Below are 22,812 nucleotides of genomic sequence, written 5' to 3' on the forward strand. Positions count from 1 at the left end.
TGCAACATATCGCACAACAATAAAACGTGTTTAAATCAGCACTTCATCCATTTCAAAATGCTTTACATATCTGAGAGTAAAACAGCCATTGGAACACTTGCTTTGGAGAAGAAGAGGATGTGAGTGTACCTCACAGTCTCAGAATTGCAAAATAACTGAAACGGATGAAATGCCGATTTTAACAAGTTGCTGCTGTTCTGTTCCTGTGAAGAAAGCCCCACTCACCCAGCATTTAGCTGAGGAGACACACACGCCCCAAAACTGATGGTTAAGCGGATGCCAAGCCTGGTGACAGCTCACACCCCTTTCTTAAACTTCCTTCCACGGAAGTTAAAAAAAAGAAGAAGAAGAAGAAGAAGCAAGAATTAAACCACAACTTGAAACTGCACAACTAGACGCAGCCATGGCGGAGGGCAAAACTGGAGGTGCTGGGTTGTTTGCAAAGCGGGTCCAAAAGCAATTCAGCCGAGCCCAAGAGAAGGTACTGTTACAGAGAGGTTTATTTTACTTTAATAATGCTTTTGGAAGGACGCATAGATGGCATGCTCTTTCACTTCTCCAATAATGTATCTCAGAAAGCAGACTTTAGACAAAATTGGGAGGGGGGAAGGGGGGTTCCCTGCCTCTTGTCCGGATTGTCTCAGTACGGCTCTGAATGTCATACATCAGAGGGCACCTGTGCGGCCATTCAGATGTTGCCGGACTCCAACTCCCATCATTCCAGATCACTGGCCAAGCTGGCTGGAAGTTGTGTTTCGAGACATTGTTGGGCTCCCTACAATGTTCTCCACCCCTGCCTTATATGTTGGTCTGTGTTGCAATTAAGTACAGTGGTGCCTCGCAAGACAAATTTAATTCGTTCCACGAGTCAATTCGTTTTGCGAAAAATTCATCTTGCGAATCACGATTTCCCATAGGAATGCATTGAAATGTCTTTTTTTGCCCATAGGAATGCATTAATTAAATTTCAATGCATTCCTATGGGAAACCGCAATTCACAAGACGATTTTTTCGCAAAATGAATTCAGATCACCATCAGATCGCAAAACGCAGGGCATTTGTCTTGCGAGGTACCACTGTACACTAAACGGTTTTAATGTAAATTAGGTGTCCCTTCACACACACACATACTTTAACCTAAGGGTCAGCAAGGTTTAGCTCGCCTGGGCCAGTTCACTCCAGCGGAGATCCCTCTGTGGGCTGGATCACGCACGCCTGTGATTTCTGGCGTCTGCAATTTCCAGCGCTGTGGAAGCAAGTCCTCTTGCCGTGCTGCACGCAGGGACTTGCTGAGCGGGCAGCTCGGTTCGGGGGCGGCTCGTGGGCCGGGTAAATTACCCCTGTGGGCCGCTTGTGGCCCACGGGCCTTAGGTTGCCAACCTCTGCTTTAACCAGTCTTTTGTCCCTATTGAAAGGATATGAACAGTGCTTTAAAAAAATGTTTTGGGATACTCTCATTTTCCTACTCATATTGAAATACTGCCCTTCAATGAGACCAAACTTAGATTCACAAAATGTTTAGAGGCATGTGTACCCCTGCGTCTCCCCAGGGGGAAAAGCACTGGATATAAATATCTGTTAAAAGATGGGTTTTTCGTCCAGACATTCATTGTACGACTAACTCTATAAAATGGTGAGTCCAATGTTTGTACAGTAATGGTTTGTCATTTTGCTTGAACCACCATTCCTATGTTATATAGTCACCGTTACAAACATTAGACTCTTTCGTATAGTTATAGTAGAGTAGCTGTTGCCTCAATTCTGTGAGAAGGGACAGAATTCTGTCGTGTGTTGGCTTGCCATAAATCAGGATAATTCCTAACATGTTTTCAGGTGTAAAAATGGTGTCATGGGGGAATTTTGCTGAATGTCCCAGATGCATGGCAACACAATGGAAGAAGCAGGGGAAACAGCTGCATTTTGCATTTCCTAAATAAATAAAAAGCTCAACTATTTGAGGGGGGTTTTACTTTTTGAAATATGGCAACCCTAGTCGTGTGCCCAAGAACTTTAGGTATGAGGCAGGTCAAGTGTTTGCTCATTGGCAGAAACATTGGACAGGGAGAAATCTTAGGGAAGGGGTGTTGAGTCTCTTACAGAAAGTCGTATTTTCAAAGAACCTTTGTGCTAAGCATGGCTCTCTTCCTTTTCAAAGGTCTCAAAACATGTAACACATAATGCTAGGTTTAATTTTATCTGACACCTGCCAAATTTCAGCAAGCACAGTAAAATGTTCTAGTTGGAAGGACATTTTTTTACATAGGACATTTTCTACATAGCTCTCTCCTTTGTTTGCTTCCGCACCTAACTTGCCTTCTGCCGGTGGTGTCTAGGTGGCTGAGTAGTCAGAACAGCCGTTATTTGGTTTAAATGACCTGGTCATGTCATTACTAAGGTTTAACCTTAATGCAAGAGACATGAGATTACACAAAAGATTAAATTTAGTTTCTGAATCTCTAATACCAAGCTGAACCTAAAAAACTCATCCCCCAAGTGTGGTACCTTATTAGGGATGGGGGAGAAAAATCGGTTTGGTTTGGATTTTAATGTGAGTGTACCTAATTCTCACTTTACAGAACAATTTCAGACTGAAACAACACAGCTGCTCTTCAAAGTTCACAGTTCTCCAGCTTTTGTGATGCAGTTCTCCAACCAAATAATGTGTATTACCAAAAAGTATGCATTGAATGCATATATTAGTAAAAGTAGCAGATAGAATGCATTATATTAGGGGATGTTGCTTTCAAAGATGTGTATCAGGCTAAAATGCACATGGAGGGGGGGGATTGCACTAACTGCACAAACTAATGCAGAAATGCGGAGAATTCAATATAAGACTGGAACAAGAAAAACAGAGAGGAACCAAAATAGACAGATTTGCCCACCCCTGATCATAATGCAGGCAAGGCGGCACCATCTCTGCACATGAGAGAAGCGGCAGCAGGCTCAGGTTTGCAGAAGTACAAATGTTCTGGGAAAACCCTCGAGGGGAGGGGCGAACCCTCAAAACAGCCCAATGAAAACTGAGTATGTTCAGTAAACACAGAATGCTGGCTGACTGTTGAGAAGGAGCAATCATAAACTGGGTGGGCTTGGAAGGGAGTTATCTGGGAAAGGGACATGGCTGGCCCAAACTCAGGACAGGAGCACCCTCTGCACTGCAGCATTTTGTTGCAGGTCTCACTTGCAGAATGCACTAAGGGTGAACTGGTGTAATATGGAACAGGGTTCACAATTCATTCTCAAGCTGTGTTCCGGACTTGGAAATTTAAGTGACAGGCATGCACATCGTAGCTGGCTTAGCTGCACCTTGCCCTCCCCCCCCTTGGAGGCTTCACAGCGACTGAATGCCTTTTAAATATTATTTTTAGAACTGCAGCATCGAACATTCGTGTTTTTCCCCATGTATTAGTCACGTGCCGGACCTCAGCCCCCAGCCCCAGTGGAGTTCCCTAGAGCCTTGTCCTCTCGTCCGTTTACTTACTGCCACTTAATAGATCCAAGAGGAAATGCTGTGCTAGGGTCCAACCAGAAGTAGAATCTGGGGTGATGGTCTCCCAAAATCTGCCTTCCGAGTTGTAGAGTAGTTAGCTGGGTCTGCCCTTACATCCAGCCATCCCTGTCATTGCCCTATTTTGAAAGGGGGGGTTCCTTTCAAAAATGAACAAGATGATTAATACAGTTGGCCATCTGCTTTTGGCATTTCATCGTAATGCCCTGCCATCCTAAGAGAAGACATGTTATGGCTAAATTATGGGGGGAACTGGTCTTTTCCTCTCCCTGGGTCACCCTGGGAAGCTCCACAAGGGGAGCTAAGAACAAAATAACAGTCAGAAGAGCTCTTAGAGGTCATTCAGCCCAGCCCGCTGCTCAGTGCAGAATGTGCAATGCAATATGCAACTACTATGCCACATCCCTGACAGGTGGCCACCCAACCTTAGCATAATCATCTCCAGCAAAGAAGGGAGGGCCCGCCACCTCCAGTGGCCATCTGTTCCACTGTCAAATGGCTCATATCATTAGGAAGTTTCTCCTAAAGTTAAAGCCTCACCAAAGCTACTGTAGAATCCTTTGGAGGAAGCCACGAGAGTCAAGTGCCCAAACGGCATAGCCTGCAAGTGCAACAAAGTTTGCTACATGGACTAGGAAACAAATACAGTACCGGTAACCGTGGATCTCATAACCGTTGGCAGCCATTTCATTGCTTTCTCAGCCGGTGTGATTCTAGCATTGTTCTACACTTACAGAGATGTGGGAAACAGCAGATAAGCTACCGGTACTTGTTTTGTTCTCAGCCACAAAACCAGGTGATAGTTCTTCTAGTGTGCTAAAAAGCACTGTCTGCCCTACCATGCATTCGCAGATTAGGTTTGTCAGGTTACAACCCGGAGACCCACGCTGTCGTTGCAATTTCCCTTAACGCAGCTGCATATACAGCAGCTTCTCTGAATTCTGTCCCTGGTACTTCTGAGCATGCCTTGCTTCTGCTACTATACCTGGAACTCTGCTTGGGGCGGCCGGTGGGAAAGAGGCAGGCCAAAGGATGGCAGAGCCGACTTGGCCCCCAGACTGTGGGTGCCCTCCATGCACACGCCATGCCACACCATCATGACGTCACGTCATGTCATGACGCAGGGCCGGTGGGTCCATTTAGGCGAACTAGGCAGTTGCCTAGAGCGCGTAAATGGAGGGGGCGCAAAAACCCTGCACCGCCGCCGTCCTCCCACGGCGCGCGCTCGCGCTCCTCCCGCCTATGGAGGTCCTATGGAGCGTGAGCCAAAAGGAGAGCTCAGCGCCCTCCCGCCTATGGAGGTGACGCTGTGAGCTCCTCAGCGGCTGCAACAAGTGAGCGGCGGCGGCAGCGCCTGTAGCTGAAGCCTTCAGCTATGGGCGCTGCTGCTGCCGCCGCCGCCGCTGAAAAGCTCACAGCATGCTTTCCATAGGCGGGAGGGCGCTGAGCTCTCCTTTTGGCTTGTGCTCCTCCCGCCTATGGAGGGGCGCCAGGAGGTGATTTTGCCTAGGGCGCAAAAAGCCCTAGCACCGGCCCTGTCATGACGGTATGACGGCACAGCAAGGGGTGCGTATGTTCCCATGCCACTGTGCCACCAAGGCCTGCACCTCCGCCACAGGACCTCTGTTGGGGCCTGCTGTGGCCACAGACACCTCCCAGAAGCACAACAGGAAACCTCATGCCTTGTGAGCATACAGAAACATATGTCTGGCCACTGCTGGAAACTGAATTCTATACCTAATGGGACCTTTTTCAGCTCCAGAAAGACAGTTCCTGTGTTCTTTTGCTAACCTGCTATATTGCCAAGTCGTAAGAGAATCATGGGGGGTGTGGGTGGTGCTGTGGGTTAAACCACAGAGCCTAGGGCTTGCCAATCAGAAGGTCGGCAGTTCGAATCCCCACAATGGGATGAGCTCCTGTTGCTCGGTCCCAGCTCCTGCCAACCTAGCAATTTGAAAGCACGTCAAAGTGCAAGTAGATAAATAGGTACCCCTACAGCGGGAAGGTAAACAGCATTTCTGTGTGCTGCTCTGGTTTGCCAGAAGCGGCTTAGTCATGCTGGCCACATGACGTGGAAGCTGTACGCCGGCTCCCTCGGCGAGATGAGCACTGCAACCCCAGAGTCGGTCACAACTGGACCTAATGGTCAGGGGTCCCTTTACCTTTTTTTTAAGAGAACCATAGTGAACTGACCTAGACCCTGTGATCATTATCTGAGACCCTTCTTCATGTACCCTCTTCACGAGACGTCCGGAAGGTGGCAACATGAGAATATGCCATTTCAGTGGTGGCTCCCCATTAGTGGAATGCTCTCCCCAGGGAGACTTGCCTAGTGCCGTTGTTACAGGCATTTGGCTTTTAATTATGACCTTTTAGACTGGGTGGGGAGTTTTAATGGTCCTCTCACCCTCCCCAGTTTTAACATACGTATGGTTTTTAGTAAGTCGTTTTGAGTGGCTATGGCAAAAAGAAAGTCAACAACAACAACAATAAATGCATTATGTGGGGGAGGAGCTAAACCGGTCGGTTTCCTTTAACCCTCCCAGTCACCAGTCTGTTGGTCCTGATAAATTCTGAAGGAAATCCTCGTAGGAAGATGTGTGCATGTGTGTGTGTGTGTGTGTGTGTGTGTGTGTGTGTGTGTGTTTGGTTCCTGTGTAATCATAATTGAAAATACCAGATGGAAGCAGGGAGGGGAAGGAAACCGCAAAAAAAGGGGATGTTTCTGAAGGCAGGGAGTGTCACTTACTAACCCTCGATGCCTAGAGAGGCTGTTGTTGACATGGTGGAAGAAAGCGCGTTCCTTCTTTGATATAGTAACTTTAACTGATGACAAGTGTCAGGGCCCCCTCCCCAGCAACTTTCACTCCTGCCAAAAGGAAGTGCTAGCTAAGCCCCCAAATGCATTGTGGGGTTGTTATGGCTTTTGCACAATTATTTTAAGTTGGGAGATTCGTAGGTACATCATCTCAGTACTGTCAGGGGAGTGGAACTGGGTGTGCAAAAATTAGCTCTCTTTCCTCACACGCGTACACTTCACAAGCAGGTCCGTCCTAGCCATAGAGGTTGCGGCGTGGAGAACCACGGCGCCGGGCGCTGGAGGGCGCTGGAAGGGCGCCAAGTGAGCGCAGGGTTCCAGCAATCTGGCCAGGACTGCGCTCCTTCTCCGAGGACAAAGCTTGACTGAGTGGAACCCAGCGCTGGGGAAACGAGGAGGCGCAGCACGGAGTCCTCGGAGGTGGCCTCCCGCTGCTGCTGCGGTCCGCTTGGCACTCCCGGGCCCTTGGAGAGGCTCTGGAGGGGGGCACTGGAGGGACCTAGCGCCAGGGTGCTGGATGGGCTTAAGACGGCCCTGTTCACAAGTCCCCAATTAGCAGCAGGAATGGGGACAGTCTGCTTGTTCCCTGGTCTCCATACACAGCTTGTCTCTGGAAACGCACAGCGGCTCCACAGCTATACAATCTATTGTATTACACCAACTGCAGTCCTAAGAGCAAAGGACAAGCCTGATGCACCAAGCCAGTCCGACATCCTGTTCTCACTGTGACTGACAAGATGCCTTTGAGAAACCCACAAGCAGGACTCGAGCACAATAGCACTGCCCATACCTCTGGTTAACAGCAACTGGTCTTCTGAAGCACACTGCCTCTGACTGTGGAGTGTGGTGGAGTCTCCTTCTTTGGAGGTCTTTAAGCAGAGACTTGACAGGCATATGTCAAGAATGCTTTGATGGTGTTTCCTGCTTGGCAGGGGGTTGGACTGGATGGCCCTTGTGGTCTCTTCCAACTCTATGATTCTATGATTCTATGACTGTAACCCAAGCGTAACTTTGACTAGTAACCACTGACAGCCTTATGAAAATCCACACACTCCCAGGCGATCTCTCTCGGAGGTTTCCTGTAGGCATAAAATGTAAAGGAGACCCCTGACCATTAGGTCCAGTTGTGACCAACTCTGTGGTTGTGGCGCTCATTTCGCGTTATTGGCCGAGGGAGCTGGCATACAGCTTCCAGGTCATGTGGCCAGCATGACAAAGCTGCTTCTGGCAAACCAGAGCAGCACACGGAAACTCCATTTACCTTCCTGCCGGAGCGGTACCTATTTATCTACTTGTACTTTGATGTGCTTTCAAACTGCTAGTTGGGCAGGAGCTGGGACCGAGCAACGGGAGCTCACCCCATCGCAGGGATTCGAACCGCCGACCTTCTGATCAGCAAGCCCTAGGCTCTGTGGTTTAACCCACAGCGCCACCCGCGTCCCTCCTGTAGGCATAGGAGACACATTTGAACCCTGCAGGACCCCATAGACCATAGGCTACCTTCTGAGGCTGCACTGGAACTTGAGAACTTGAGCCATTGCAAAACAACCCCCATCATAGCAAAGAAGCCCAGAAGGATACTACACTAGTGGCCAAAATTGTGGAAACCTTTTGGGGTTTGATGAGGTTTGATGGCTCATAACACCTGATTGGCTCTCTAAAAACTCATGCTCATTGGCTACATTCAAATCAAGGCAAGCTTGGCATATCAATCTAAGCAAGTTGCGCTTCCTTTTTCTGGATTTTTGGCTATAACGTTTGATAGAATACAGATACTTGAACAAACTTGGTTGCATTACATTCTTCATTAAATGTCTTTCCATAGATATATATATTTTTATGGTATTACTCCAAATAAAGGTGGTATTATGAGCCATCAAACCTCAGAAATACACTTTTCCCAAAAGGTTCCCACAATTTTGGCCACTAGTATATGGCCGAGGGTATTAAAAGTTGCTGAGAAGGTGAGGGCCTGCTTCCAGGCAACAGCTTCGCCAAATAACATATGTCCTGCAGTGTTTTTTAAAAGGTGCTTGATAAGGTTCCTGAAGAAAGGGGTATGCGGGAAAACAGGGGTTGCCTAGGGGCACATTTGCAAAATAGCGATGGTCACCACACACATGACCTGCGGCCTATTCTATTGGTTACAGTGTTGTTTTTTCAGATTTCATTTCAGCAGTGGGAGGGGCTGACCCTTCAGATGCTTCAGGGGCGTACCCAGGATCAAAACTAGGGGGGGCAAGGGGCGGAGCCAAGGCATGCCTCGCATGCCCAGAAGCACTCTCCTTTTTTCTTTTCCCCTCCTCTGAACGCAGTTCAGCAGCAGGATTGGCGGCAGCGGGATCCTGCATTCAGAGGGGAAAAGAAAAAAGGAGAGTGCTTCTGAGCATGCGGGGCACCTTAAAAGACCACCACATTAGTGCTGCTTGGCAGAGCGGGCGCTAAGAAGCTTGCCCCCTTGTGCGCTGTTCCCTGGGAGCAAGTCCCATTGAACTCAGCAGCTCCTGCTGCTGCCGGCGGCGGCCCCCTCGCCCGGCAGCCATCACGCTCTGGCTCCTCCCCCGCCCTGCCGTGCGCGCTTCCTCCCTTCCCTCCCATGCCTTGGCCCCGCCCCGCTTAGGTTTGCACCCGCAGGTTATTTTTGGTGCAGCAGCAGGATCGGCAGCAGCGGGGGAGTCTCCAGAGGCAGGCGGCGGAGGAGAAGCACAGCCCAGCGAAGCAAAAATTCGGCGTTCCCGCCCACCGCGCCCTCCAGCTTCCCGTCACTCTCTCTGGTTCCCCGCCATGCTTGGCCTTGCCGGAGGGCGCGACAGGGAGCTGGAGGGAGGGCGCTGTGTGGTGGGCGGGAACGCCAAACTCGCGCTCCGCCGGGCTGTGCTCCGCCTCTGCCCACCAGCCTCGCCGGCAGCACCGCTCTCGTGCGCCGGCCCTGCTTCTGGGGGGCAGCTGCCCCCTCCTGCCCCGCGCTGGGTACGCCCATGAGGTGCTGGGGACAGCCTCTGTGGATACAGGTGAGCTCACAGGTACCATGTTGCCACCACCTGCAGCAGGAAGAACATGCATAAAACGGCCTCAGGTGACTGATCCTTCTATTTCAGTAGTGCTGACAACCAAAAAGCAGCAGCTCTGCAAGGAGGTCTTCCTCCACCTGGAACTGCCAGTGTTCGGTTCTGGGACCGTCTGTGTGGAAAGCATGTGCCGCCCCCCCACAAAGGTTTTGCACAGCTGTCTTTGTTTTGCATTATGTCACTAACGCAGGTGGTCCCAGCAGTTGACAGCCTACCATTCGGAACAAGCAAATATAAGCACAGCTCGCCCACCCCTGCTGAAAATAGTTTCCCTTCACTTTACCCAGACAGAAGCCTTACTGAACAACACTGCTTGATATAACCCACAGGCTATTTATTTTATTAAGCATTTTTTTTTAATTCTTGTCGTTTATTTTGCTCCATGAGATCATATTGGAGAGATGACTGGCTGAAGATCACCACTGTGGGAAACAGAACATCCATGGAGCATTTATTTAAAATCAGTCTTGCGCCTTAACTGCTCAAGCAAAGTTACATGTTTTGCGCTCTAATGCTGTACTATCTTTATTTCCCTGTTGCTGTAGGTTTTGCAGAAACTGGGGAAAACGGTGGAAACGAAAGATGATCAGTTTGAACAGGGCGCATACAATTTCCAACAGCAACAGGTTGTATTGCTCACGAGAGAATGAGCTGTTCCCTGCTTTCTGGAAACTTTGGCGGTAGTGGGGAATGTAATATTTTTAGGATTGTTCCATGTTCTCCTATCATCTCTAGTGTACCCGAATCTGGAGTTGATCTGACTCAGGTTTTATAGGCCCTCTGGTTAGGCAAACCATGGAAGATTCTGGCAAGCCTCAGTCTACAGAGTTGTTTGAATTTGCTGTAATAAAGCATACCCTGCTTAGGCCACTCCTCGCATTCCCCTGGGTTCCTGGGAGGAAACACAGAATAAGGAAAAAGAATGGATTACAGTGGTACCTTGGTTCTCAAACGCCATGGTACTCAAACAACTTGGAACCCAAACACTGCAAACCCGGAAGTAAGTGTTCTGGTTTGCGAACCTTTTCGGAAGCCGAACGTGCTCTGTTTTGAGTGTTACACTTCCGATTTGATTGTTATGCTGAGGTCTGTCTGTTTTTGCTATTTATTTTGCATTTTTGTTTTTGCGGCTCTTTTTTGTTTTGTTTTTGTGACTGTGTGGAACCCAGTTCGTCTACTGATTTATTGCGTGACTGCAGTACATTGTTTATTGCTTTCATTTTATGCACCAATGGTCTTGATAGATAGTAAAATTCATGTTAAAACGGCTTTTTTAGGGGGTGTTTTTAAAAGCCTGGAGCAGATCAATCCATTTTGCATTGCTTTCTATGGGAAAGTGTGCCTTGGTTTCGGAACGCTTTGGTTTTGGAACGGACTTCCAGAACGGATTAAGTTTGAGAACCAAGGTACCACTGTACTGAAACATATAGGGCGCAGTCTCCTGAATACTGGTATCTATAGATGGAGGATAAAGCTAGTTATGGCGTTTGGGGTTTCTTAAAAGATACTGAAAAAGTGGACTTAAGCATTATATTGAAAAAGAACCATTGTGAGGAGACACACGCGTACCCAGACACAGTCAATCTTGCCCCAACAGTAGGTTATGAGGACCCTGAAGGCGATGGAGCACTTATTTTGGACAGTGGACTTACTAGTATTACAGGATTCCACTGCTTAGATGGCAATATGTATTACTACTGGTGCAATTCGGTGGTTTTTAGACTCTGGGCGTAACACTGGTCATACCTGCCAAGTTGCTGTCGGAGAAATAAGGGACCGGGCCGGAAATAGCAGACCGGAAGTAGTGTTGCCGCCATTTTGGAACTCGGCGGAGCATGCTCAGAAGTGACTTTTGATGCTGCTTTGCCCAGTTCCAAAATGGCCGCCACGCCAGAAGTCGCACTGCAGCCATTTTGGAACTGGGCAGAGCAGCATCAAAAGTCGCTTCTGAGCATGCTCCGCCCAGTTCCAAAATGGCCACCACGCCAGAATAAACCGGGGGGAACAAAAAATCTGTTTTTTCAGCTAGGAACAGCTGGGAAAACGGGGATTTCCCGGGGAATACGGGAGACTTGGCAGCTATGACACTGGTGGTGGGAGGCTGTCTTTCAATGGTGTTCCTTCGCTTACTTAAAAATGTGATAAAGTAACCCTTCTCCCTTTGGAGATCCTTCTGTCCATTTTGCTGAACGGGGGCTCTGGACTCAGGCCCTGAAGTCCTGCCTTTATGGTACCACTCCCATAAATCCACAGACTTCTGCCTTTAGTTCTTTTTTTTTCTCACCCTCCTTGTATTTTGATGTCGTTTAGTCGTGTCCAACTCTTCAATAAACCAATAGGCACAGCATGCAGAAATGTACAGGTGAGCACATCTGACGCGATGACTTCTCGCCTTTTCACTTTATTTTTTTTTTGCCCCCAGGCTGAAGGTCACAAACTCTACAAGGACCTTAAGGTTTTCCTCAGTGCTGTGCAAGGTACAGAAAGCCAAGTCTTAATACCTGTAACGTTTTCAGCCCTCGGCAGCCACCCCTTAAGGCAGTTCCTTCGCGGTGCAATTGCATCCATCACAGGATGTTGCCTCCCAGCTGAAAGGTCATCAGCTCTGCCATCTTGAGAGAGTGAGATTGTCTGACAAGATACTTTTTTCAAGCAGATGCTCCGCTTACTGTTGGCTCCTCTCCAAACCTATCCATTTTTCTGAAACTGGAAAATTACCCCACCCTTCCGTCAAGTGGCTCCTGGCAGCATAAACAAGACCCTTTATCCTTGCACAACAGCCCTGTGAAGTAGATTAGACTGGGAGGTTATGACTGGGAATGCCTAAAACCCCTGAAGAAATTATGTTAGTCAGTGTCTACAGCAGGCATCCCCAAACTGCGGCCCTCCAGATGTTTTGGGACTACAACTCCCATGATCCCTAGCTAACAGGACCAATGGTCGGGGAAGATGGGAATTGTAGTCCAAAACATCTGGAGGGCCGAAGTTTGGGGATGTCTGGTCTACAGCAGTGGTTTCCAGCCAGTGTGCTGTGGCACCCTGGGGTGCCTCGAATGGTGGCCAGGGATGCCACAGGCAACCCTGGCCTCTGTCCCTCTTTCTTTCCTTCCCTCCCTCCTCTGATGCCCTCTCACACCTCTGCCTCCCAAAGGCTTTCACAACTGTTTGTTGCAGCAGTCCTGGCTACAAGCTCCCCAGGCGAATGGTGCCTCTGGGGCTGGCCAGAGGGTGCTGGTTGCCAGGAGCTGAGGCGGCCTCGGAGTCAGCAAGCAGGCGAGGGACCCCAGCCAGCCAATCTGGCGGCCCCTGATGTTGGGAATGCACAGACAAATCCCAGGTCCCTGTGGGGCAGTTTGAGGAGGCACCTCTCTATGGGGTGGGGTGGGGGGCAGCTTGGAGACCAGGGGCAGCAGCAGTGGCTGCCCAGAGGACTCCCAAGGAGAGGGGAGGGGAGAGGAGGCTGGAGGAAACACTCCACAAGGGAGTCCTCTGGGCAGCTCTGCAGGCAAGGGGTGACGTACCTGGGCTCCTGAGCCCCACAGGGGTGCTGCAGAAAGAATGTAGAACAGAGCCGTAGACTCAAAAAGGTTGAAACCTCTTCAGCAGGGGTCAGCAAACCTTTTCAGCAGGGGGCCGGTCCACTGTCCATCAGACCTTGCGGGGGGCCGGACTATATTTTGGGGATAAAAACAATAATGAACGAATTCCTATGCCCCACAAATAACCCAGACATGCGTTTTAAATAAAAGCACACATTCTACTCATGTAAAAACACCAGGCAGGCCCCACAAATAACCCAGAGATGCATTTTAAATAAAAGGACACATTCTACTCATGTGAAAACACGCTGATTCCCGGACTGTCCGCGGAACAGATTGAGAAGGCGATTGGGCCGGATCCAGCCCCCAGCCTTAGGTTGCCTACCCCTGCTCTACAGTATTAAACTAGATAGATCAATGTTGTAACTCACGGTAAGACAACTTCCTATGTCCATTCTACTTAAGCTCTGATCATCTCATGACAGAGATCCTCTCCCACAATTTACGGTATGCACATCTTTGCCATATCTTTTTTTCCCCTTAAGCTGGGAGTAACGAGACACCTATGAGGTTGAGAAACACCATCATGCCTTTGTGAACCCCTTGTCATCCCCTCTCTTTATCACAGCTAGCGGATATTATTTTCACTGTACAAAGCTGCCCAAAAGGAGGGGGGGGGGTCCAATAACTTGATTTTTAAAACAATCACATGGGGATCCGGAAGAACTGAGCACACAAACAATGTGTGCCGTTGAAGAGCTGTCATGCTTGAAGACTGAATATTTTAAGTACGGTAATTCCCGTCAGCAGTGGGGATGTTGACTTGGCCAGGGGCTGATAATGACGACTGACAGGTAGTAATCAATCTTGCTGTTTGCCCTTTGCAGTGATGCATGAAAGCTCTAAGAAAGTGTCTGGAACTCTGCAGGAAATTTACAGCGAGGAGTGGGATGGATATGAAAAATTGCAAGCCATAGTGGAGGTGAGAGCTGCACATTTGTTAGTCCCAGAGAGCGGCTTTATCTCATATTTTTATCTCATAAGGTAAAAGGTAAAGGGACCCCTGACCATTAGGTCCAGTCGTGACTGACTCTGGGGTTGCGCGCTCATCTCGCATTATTGGCCAAGGGAGCCGGCGTATAGCTTATCTGCAGATATATGCAGACTTAATCATTAATTAAAGGAAAGGAGACAGAAATTTGTACAACCAAGCTAGGAGCGCACCGACGAAGGAGATTATAGTGGCAAAACGAACCTATGATTCGGACTCAATTCTCAAACATGTCTCGGCTACTCTTTGGAAGAATTTATAGAACATTTCTGAATATAAGAGAACATCTTCCTTTACTGAATATAAGAGAACATATTCTTCTGCTCCGGAGTCAAAAATTGGCAAACGACCCAAATCAGTTTTAGAGCAAAGTCAAGCATTATCAACTGGAGCAATTCACTCAGCGCCAGAGGCACCAACAACCACCTCAACCTGTTCTGAAGTCACTACAGGGACAGAAGGCAAAAGCTCCAGGCGCAGTCGGAGTGGCTCCTCTTTGCTTGAAATAGTGTTTTGCACACTCCGATCCTCACACAGATATTTAACAGATATTTTGTATAAAGTACATTTACATTGTAAAATTAGCCAAAGCAAATTCCAAGTATGTAAGTACTTGGTGAATAAATTACTATTCTATTCTATTCTATTCTAATTGACTAAAATACTCAATAATAATTAATAAATAATCAACTAATTATACAAATAGTGAGGACCTCTTCAAACTTCTGGCAGCCCTACTTAAAGGAACAATTTTGACACAGATCTCCCACATGATGCCTGGCACCTCTGACTGCTATCATGCCGCCTTCTGAATTTATCTGTTTCACACGTGCAACTCACCCTTTGATTTCACAGTCACTGAGTAACGAAGCAGGTGTATGTAGGGACAAAGCATTGGTTTCTCTCTCCTGAAGTAAGTACAAGAATGGCAACAGCGGACCAGCAAATAGATTCACCTAATCTATATAGTCACCTTTTATTTAGAATTTCCCACAATTCCTGCTCACATCATGTAAGGGGGAGGGATTACAGAGAACCCTCCCCCCATCAGAAGCAGCCCGTCTCCAAGCAGTCATGAGAGTGAGGGGTCTGAAGGAGTGAGTCAGGAAACAGAGAGGGGGTGCCAGGGCTCTGGCAACACTAAAGAGCCCCTGCTCCATAGGCAGGAAGAGAGGGAGGTGGAAAGAGTGGACAGGAATAGGGGAGACAGAAGACCCGTCTGTCTTCTGAGGAGGAAAGGGAGGCGCTTCTCAGTTCCGAGGCTTTTATGCTGGTCGCGAGCGCGGAAGGAATTAGTGCAGGAATCTGACTCGAGCGGATAGACATGAAATGAGCAATCCGTTACACTGTAAATAATGTGCACCAATAAAAACGTCTGAAAGACAAGCATGTGGATGGTCGTTACTCAAGAGTAGTCACAACAAACCCTGACACATCAGTATGGGATGTTTACGTCAAACCTACTTATCCAATAACAGATAGCATTAAGCTGCATTTGAAGAAGCAACAAGAGCAACACAGACAAATCCACCAGCCTTGAAAATAAGCCCTTAAAACCCCTGAGAAAGAAGTGGCTTCAGAGAGGCAGGGGTTGCACAGAACATTCCAGCCCCCTTTTTTTTTAATGTCTGTCTGTCCTTTTACCTGCAGAGCAATGACCTTTTGTGGGAAGATTATGAGAAGAAACTGGCAGATCAGGCAGTCAGGACTATGGAGAATTACTTGACGCAGTTCGGTGAAATTAAGGTGTGTATTTTTCAGGGCTGACTTTGCAGTATTCAGTACCCACAACTGAAAGTTCAACTTTCCATTTTTACATGTTTCTAGTCCTCAAGGAAACATAATGCTACTGGGAGGAAATTTTCTTGCTCCTGATCATCATATAAAACAGGCTTCCTCAACCTCGGCCCTTCAGATGTTTTGAGACTACAATTCTCATCATCCCTGACCACTGGTCCTGCTAGCTAGGGATCATGGGAGTTGTAGGCCAAAAACATCTGGAGGGCTGAGGTTGAGGAGGTCTGATATAAAATATGTTCACGAGTCAATCTCTTTACTCATGTGTGTGTGTTTGTGTGTTGGCCTTTCCTATCATTCTTTTAAGCCCACTCACTTTTAAGTTTAAAAAAAATTCTATGGCATCCTTCCAGCATCTGAGTTTCACCCTAAAACTCCAAGTCTATTCCTTAGCTGCACATCATGTCTTTAAATTGTTACACTATGAGCAGGGATTTGTCTCCTTTTGGTCTCCATTGTACAGTACCTGTTTCTACTTTAGAAATACGGTAAGCAATGAAAGCATCACACTAAGCCGTAGTGTATAGTACTTGTGTAAGATGTCACAGTATATGATGAGTATTTGGGGTGTAGGGTCAGAAGGAGGTCTTCCAGGGAGATTTGAATCTTGATCTCTGCTGCCCTTGCCATCAGTAATATTTTTTTATATAAAAATGCCTAAAATAGGAACTCTACACAACTGAACATACATTGGTCCCTGCCTGCAGATTTACAGTGTTAAATACTTTGCAAAAAAAAACATACAGGCTAAAAATTATAATAGCTATCATTCCTGAGAATAAAAACACAGTGTGAAGATTAATAAGCTCAAAACTGTTGCCCACTCTGTAGGCAGGAAGTTTTGCAGCCTTCTCTTGGAAGTGTATTCTATAACACGGAGGCCAGAACCAAAAAGGCCCTGCTTCATTCTTTTACCTCACAAGTAGAAGGAACCTTCAGCAAGGACTGTTCAGCTGATCTTCAGCTGGAAGCTACGCAAGGAAGCTATCTTAAGCTGGGCAAGGGAGTCCTCACCTCGCTCCCTTACTGACTTCTGAATAGTGTCCTTGGTGGTTTATCGGCCTCCAGATCAGAGCAGCAAATTTGGTTGAAATGTTCTTGTTATGGCAATAGAAAAAGAAAGTGAGCATTGACTATAAAAAATTTATTTTTCATTTCAAAGGAGCGAATTGCTAAGCGGGGAAGAAAACTAGTGGATTATGACAGCAGCAGGCATCACTTGGAAGCCCTGCAGAATGCCAAGAAGAAAGACGAAGCTAAAATTGCAAAGGTATAAGACTGTTTTGAGAGCCCATCCAAACACTGACCAAGAAGGAGTTTCTTACAACCAGGAATGCAATTCTCCTTGTGTCTCTGATTCTTGGATTCTTGCTTTTTAGCAAATCATGCTTTGCTCTACTCAATACAGTATAGGCAGTTGGATCCTTTTCATATCCCATTCAGTCCGCTTACAGCACTCTCGTCTTTCTACCCCTCTCACAATGAACAGACCATGCCATTTAGTAAGTTTAAATGCTTTGCTTACCAACTCCAAAGAGCATATCCATGCGTTGTTCCGTGCAGCAGCAGGAAGAACACAGGCAGAAAATTCTTGGGTTACAAAATACAGAAAAATACTTCTGAGTATGCAGTCTGGGCTTGAAGTGATCAAGCCCATATGTGCTGCCTAATCGGCTTCACTTGCTGGAAGAAAACTTAGCTTCTTTCCTTCCAGGTGAGGGGTGTTACCTAGCTAAGTCTAGGAATACAATTCTGTGTTCTTAACCCCTTCCTGCATTAACTTCATGCTTGCTATAAAATAAAAATTGTCCAGTAGCACCTTAGAGACCAGCTAAGTTTGTTCTACGTATAAGCTTCTGTGTGCATGCATACTTCTTCAGTTACACTGAAACAGAATTCACCAGACCCTTATATATAGTGGGAGGGTGGGGTGGGTTTTTTCTCAGAAGGGTAGTAGGAGATGGGTGATTGACTCAATGGGTATGGTAAACCTGTTGAAGACTGTTAACGACTGCAATTAGTCCTACAGGAAAAAGCAAGGGATAATATGCAGATGACCAAAAATAGCTAAAACAAAATAAAAAAAATTCCCTCCAGCAGCACCTTAGAAACCAACTAAGTTTGTCATTGGTATGAGCTTTCGTGTGCAGGCACACTTCTTCAGTTCAGATAAAAATAGCTAGTTATATTTGACTGCAATTTCCCACACATCACTTACCAGAAGTACATACCGGTAATATATAGGGAGCAAAGATCCTAACCCCTGTTCCTCTGCTTCCTATATACCTATCACACTTTATTTCTTCCTCCCAACCACTGTGATGTCTGTGAAAAGTAAGCCATGATCTGCCTATGTAAGCCATGATCTGCCTATGAGAAAACTAGAATGCTGTTCTTGGGGTCAAGCAGAAAAGAAGTGGACGGGACTGTGGAACTGCTGGCTAATTTTCTCCATCCACCGTCCATCTATGGTTGTTTTATCTCTTCTTCAGAGCCTATTTTCCCTTGTGTGATGGGTGGTGTTGATGCTGGGTCAGTTAGTTGCTCAATGGCAGACGAATGACAGGTGGGGGGAAAGGCTCTACAATCCCTCCCTTTTCTCTCTCCTTGTCTTCCGGATCCTTCACAGTCAGAGCCTGGCTTACATGTGGCTAACATTTCACATGGGGGTGGGGAATGGGGTGTGTGTATGTGCATAGCTGCCAAGTCTCCCGTTTTCCCTGGGAAATCCCCATTTTTCCAGCTGTTCCTAGCTGAAAAAATGGATTTTTTTGTTTCCCCCCCAGTTTATTCTGGCATGGCAGCCATTTTGGAACTGGGCGGAGCATGCTCAGAAGCGACTTTTGATGCTGCTCTGCCCAGTTCCAAAATGGCTGCAGTGCACCTTCTGGTGTGGTGGCCATTTTGGAACTGGGCAAAGCAGCATCAAAAGTCACTTCTGAGCATGCTCTGCCCAGTTCCAAAATGGCGGCAGCGCTACTTCCGGTCAGCTATTTCCGGCCCGGTCCCTTATTTCTCTGACAGCAACTTGGCAGGTATGGTGTAAGCGGGATGTGAGTCTGCAGTCCACTGGCATGTCTACACTGTTAATGCTCTCAATTTCCTGTGCCTCTAATAAACTCTTGGGTCCTGCAGGCCGAAGAAGAGTTCTACAAAGCCCAAGCTGTGTTTGAAGAGCTCAACAAGGAACTAAGAGAAGAGCTGCCGGGCCTTTACAACAGGTTAGTATGGGAACAAAGATCAGAGAGCAAATGGCAGAGAATCTCAAAGCAGAATGTTGAATCTAAGAAGTGTGGTTGTGCTGGTGACTAGGAAATACCGTATTTTTCACTCCATAAGACGCACCTGACCATAAGACGCACTTAGTTTTTTAGAGGAGGAAAACAAGGGGGGAAATTCTGAATCAATGCCACTGGTGGCAGCGGAGGGGGAGCACCCTGCTGGTGGCGGTGGTGGTGGAGGGGGCAGAAGCCCGATTTCAGGATGCTCGTCCCTCCCCTGCCGCTGGGAGTCATGGCTCCGGCGACAGAGGCATCCCTCCGCTCAAGGGATCCTGCTGCCGTCCAGTGCCTTCGCTCCATAAGACACACAGACATTTTCCCTTCCTTTTTAGGAGGGAAAATGTGCATCTTATAGAGCGAAAAATACGGTACATGCAGAGTTGATACTTCTTTCATTGTTGAAGTCTGGGACTGAGCTTGCTGACAATGAACCCAGCCTGGAAGGTAAAAATGGGGTGAAAGGATATATTGACGCCAGGCATAAAATGCAATTTACAAATTGTTTCAACGCAAGTCCAAGGTAAGTTAGAATCATAGAACTGTAGAGTTGGAAGGGACCTTGAGGGTCATGTAGTCCAACCCCCTGCAATGCAGGAATCTCAAATGAAACATCCATGGCAGATGGCCGTCCAACTTCTGCTCAAAACCTCCAGCAAAGGAGAGTCCACAACCTGCCCAGGGAGTACTTTCCACTGCCTTAACAGCTCTTACACTCAGAAAGGCCTTCCTGGTGGTGTTTAGTCAGAATCTCCTTTCTTCTAACTTGAATCCATTGGAAGTTCTAGGTCTTGGCTATTAATGGGCAAATATCAAAAAATTGCTTCCCCACAGTTCAGCAGATACCAAAGTATTGGGTGTTACCGTGTTCACCTGGGTGTTTACACAATAAAGCTCTCCAGGTGCTGTAGGGGTAAAACAAACATGGAGATGGGGCAGTGGAGACAAATAGTAAGTAAGTAAGTAAGTAAGTAAGTAAGTAAGTAAGTAAGTAATACCCCACCCATCTGTCTGGGTCTCCCCAGCCACTCTGGGTGGCTCCCAACAGAATATTAAAAACATGATAAAACATCAAACATTAAAAACTTCCCTAAACAGGGATGCCTTCAGATGTCTTCTAAAAGTCTGATAGTTGTTTATTTCCTTGAGGGCGTTCCACAGGGTAGGTATTGAGAAGGCCTTTGGTGAGGGAACTACCAGAAGGCCCTTGGAGCTGGACCTCAGTGTCCGGGCAGAACGATTGGGGTGGAGATGCTCCTTCAGTTACACTGGGCCGAGGATGTTTAGGGCTTTAAAGGTCAACACCAACACTTTGAATTGTGGTTTCCCCCCTTCGTTGCTGTTTCAATTGCATTACAAGTAGCGGAAGTCAAAGGTCTAATGCAGGAGAGCCTTCTTTGCTTCTGGGGGGTTCCAGCCCCAGTGCATTCTAGAACCCTGGGAAATCAGGGTTCCGAACAATGCAGGGAGTCTCCATCCACGAGGACAGGAGACTCCTTGCTTCAGACTGTCCTCTTCCACAAGTTGAAGGGTGATAGAAGGGGAGCAGAGTCAGTACATTTCTTCCTACTGCCCCCACCCATTTGTATATTCTAAGCTAAGGGGTTTATGTGTTGTGTGATTTCTGCCGTCAGGGGTAGGAACTAGATCTAGCAGTGTGTGTCTCTTTGGGGAAAATGTGGAGTATCACTTTCATCGAGCTGTTGATTCCCTTAGAAAACCTCCCGATCTCGTTGGCACATCTCCTTTGACTGAGCTACTGTTTCTCAGACGACTTCCCTCGGCTCTGGCTGCAGTTCCTTAGCCCTACGGCCTGTTGACAACACATCACATAAAGTGCAGCCTGAATACCAAGAGGACCAAGACAAAGGATTAGCCACCTGAAATATCTTGTGGACTAGCTATGAGATAAGCTGCTTCTCAATCAGAGTTTGGTGACCACAGGATGGCAGCAAAATCCACAGAACTGAATTTTAGCTTTTGTGAAATAAATGATTGTTTAGGATAGAACTGGATGTGTCACCATTAGACCACAGCTTTGTTGCCAAAAATGACAACCCTTCATCTGGTTTCCCCCTCTTGTCCCTGAAACATTGAGATCCTGAAAGGCATGATATCATCTTACGGTGTGCTTTGGTGGGCCTTCCCAGTAGAAACCTCCGTGATGGCTTGTCTGTCTAAAGTCTCACATTCTGAGAGGACAGTGTGGTGTAGTAGTTTAAGCATCAGACTCCCTGACTTAAATCAGGGAGATAAAGGTTCAAATCTCCACTTAGCCACAAAGCTAGCTAGGTGACTATGGACCCAGTCATGAACATTTCGCCTAGTCAATCCCCATGGGGTTGTTTTAAAGATAACGGAGGTGTGGGCTTTACAGATGGAAAGACAGAAATAAAATGTAGTCAGTAATTTGGAACGAGGGCAGAGAAACACATGGAGAGGGAACACAATGGCATTTTGGTGTCATCTCTATGTCTGCTGTTAGGCTGTATCTATTCCAGTTTTCTTGTCACATTTCATTATATTTCACTTTATTTCATTTTCCTGGGCTGCCTTGGAAGTATTTTTTTTAATTAATTCACAAAAAACAAATGCAGCCCAAAAAAACCCCACCCAAATGAATTACAATTACTGTATATTAAAGACTACTTGGGAGTGATTTTCAAGCAATTCCTCTGTATGCTTTTGTGTAGACAAACCAAAATTGTGCACGGCAGTCTTATAGAAAGAGGTGAGGTCCTCCTGTGGACCAGGAACTGGATAAGAAACAGGAAGCATAGGAATAAATGGACCATTCTGTCAATGGAGGGATGTAGAAAGTGGAGTCCCCCAAGCACCCGTAAGGGGACCTGTGCTTTTTAACTTTTTTCATTTTGCTGTCTAGCTTTCTTTATAGCTGTCCAATCGGCTTGCCTTTTTAATGGAAGGCCTACTGCTGGGAGTGAGGGGAAGAAGATGAACTAGAAATCGTTCAGAGTTCTACCCCAAAATGAATTTAATTCACATTTAGTTCACCCAACAATTATGGCAACTACTTTCAGGTGTACAGAGATTTTTGAACCACAGTGGTACCTCTACTTACGAATAGCTCTACTTACGAATGTTTCTACTTACGAATGGAGCTCCGTCCGCCATCTTGGATGCGGTTTAGATAGGATTTTTTCTACTTACGGATTTTTAGATAGGGTTGCTTCTACTTACGAATTTTTTCTCCCAATGCATTCCTATGGGATTCGACTTACAAATTTTTTCGACTTACAAATGTGTGTTCGGAACACATTAAATTCGTAAGTAGGGGTACCACTGGAGTTCAGTGAACCGCACATGGCTGAACTACTTCATTCTGCTCTTCCAGGGTCCCAGAAAACTCAGCATGTGTCATATTACTCCTCTTTATTGTGTGGCCCCAACCCAGTTAACATTTGGGCTTAGTTTTATATCTTTTTGCTTCTCCAGCCGAATTGGATGCTATGTGACAATATTCCAGAATATTTCCAACTTGCGAGATGTCTTCTACAAGGAAATGAGCAAGGTAAATGAGCAACTGTGGCATACATGTGGGCCATTTGGACAAATGGGCACACTGCAGCTTGGCTTATATCTGCCCTCAGCCGGCCTGTTTTCGTACCAGTCCTGGGAGTGGCCCCTAGTCTCAGCGTTGCCCTTGTAGGATGGCGCCCAAACTGCCTTCCACTCCAACAGTCCCAAAGGTAACCAATGCACAGAAGCCAGGAATTGAAAGTGGTGCAC

At 47.1% G+C, this 22,812-nt stretch overlaps 1 protein-coding gene across 1 annotated transcript in view; it reads left to right on the top strand.

Annotated features, from left to right (window-relative positions):
• The first annotated feature begins 327 nt into the window (after positions 1-327).
• BIN2 (bridging integrator 2) overlaps positions 328-22,812 on the top strand; it is a 37,263-nt gene continuing 14,778 nt past the window's right edge. Inside the window, exons 1-8 of the mRNA XM_060272105.2 lie at positions 328-481; positions 9,943-10,023; positions 11,820-11,874; positions 13,824-13,918; positions 15,638-15,733; positions 16,947-17,054; positions 18,920-19,005; positions 22,519-22,594. Of these exons, the coding sequence (XP_060128088.1) occupies positions 404-481; positions 9,943-10,023; positions 11,820-11,874; positions 13,824-13,918; positions 15,638-15,733; positions 16,947-17,054; positions 18,920-19,005; positions 22,519-22,594 (675 nt within the window). The 5' untranslated portion in view covers positions 328-403. The remainder of the gene's footprint in view (positions 482-9,942; positions 10,024-11,819; positions 11,875-13,823; positions 13,919-15,637; positions 15,734-16,946; positions 17,055-18,919; positions 19,006-22,518; positions 22,595-22,812) is intronic.

Source organism: Zootoca vivipara, chromosome 2, assembly GCF_965207765.1.
Source record: "Zootoca vivipara chromosome 2, rZooViv2.hap1.1, whole genome shotgun sequence".
Lineage (NCBI taxonomy): Eukaryota > Metazoa > Chordata > Lepidosauria > Squamata > Lacertidae > Zootoca > Zootoca vivipara.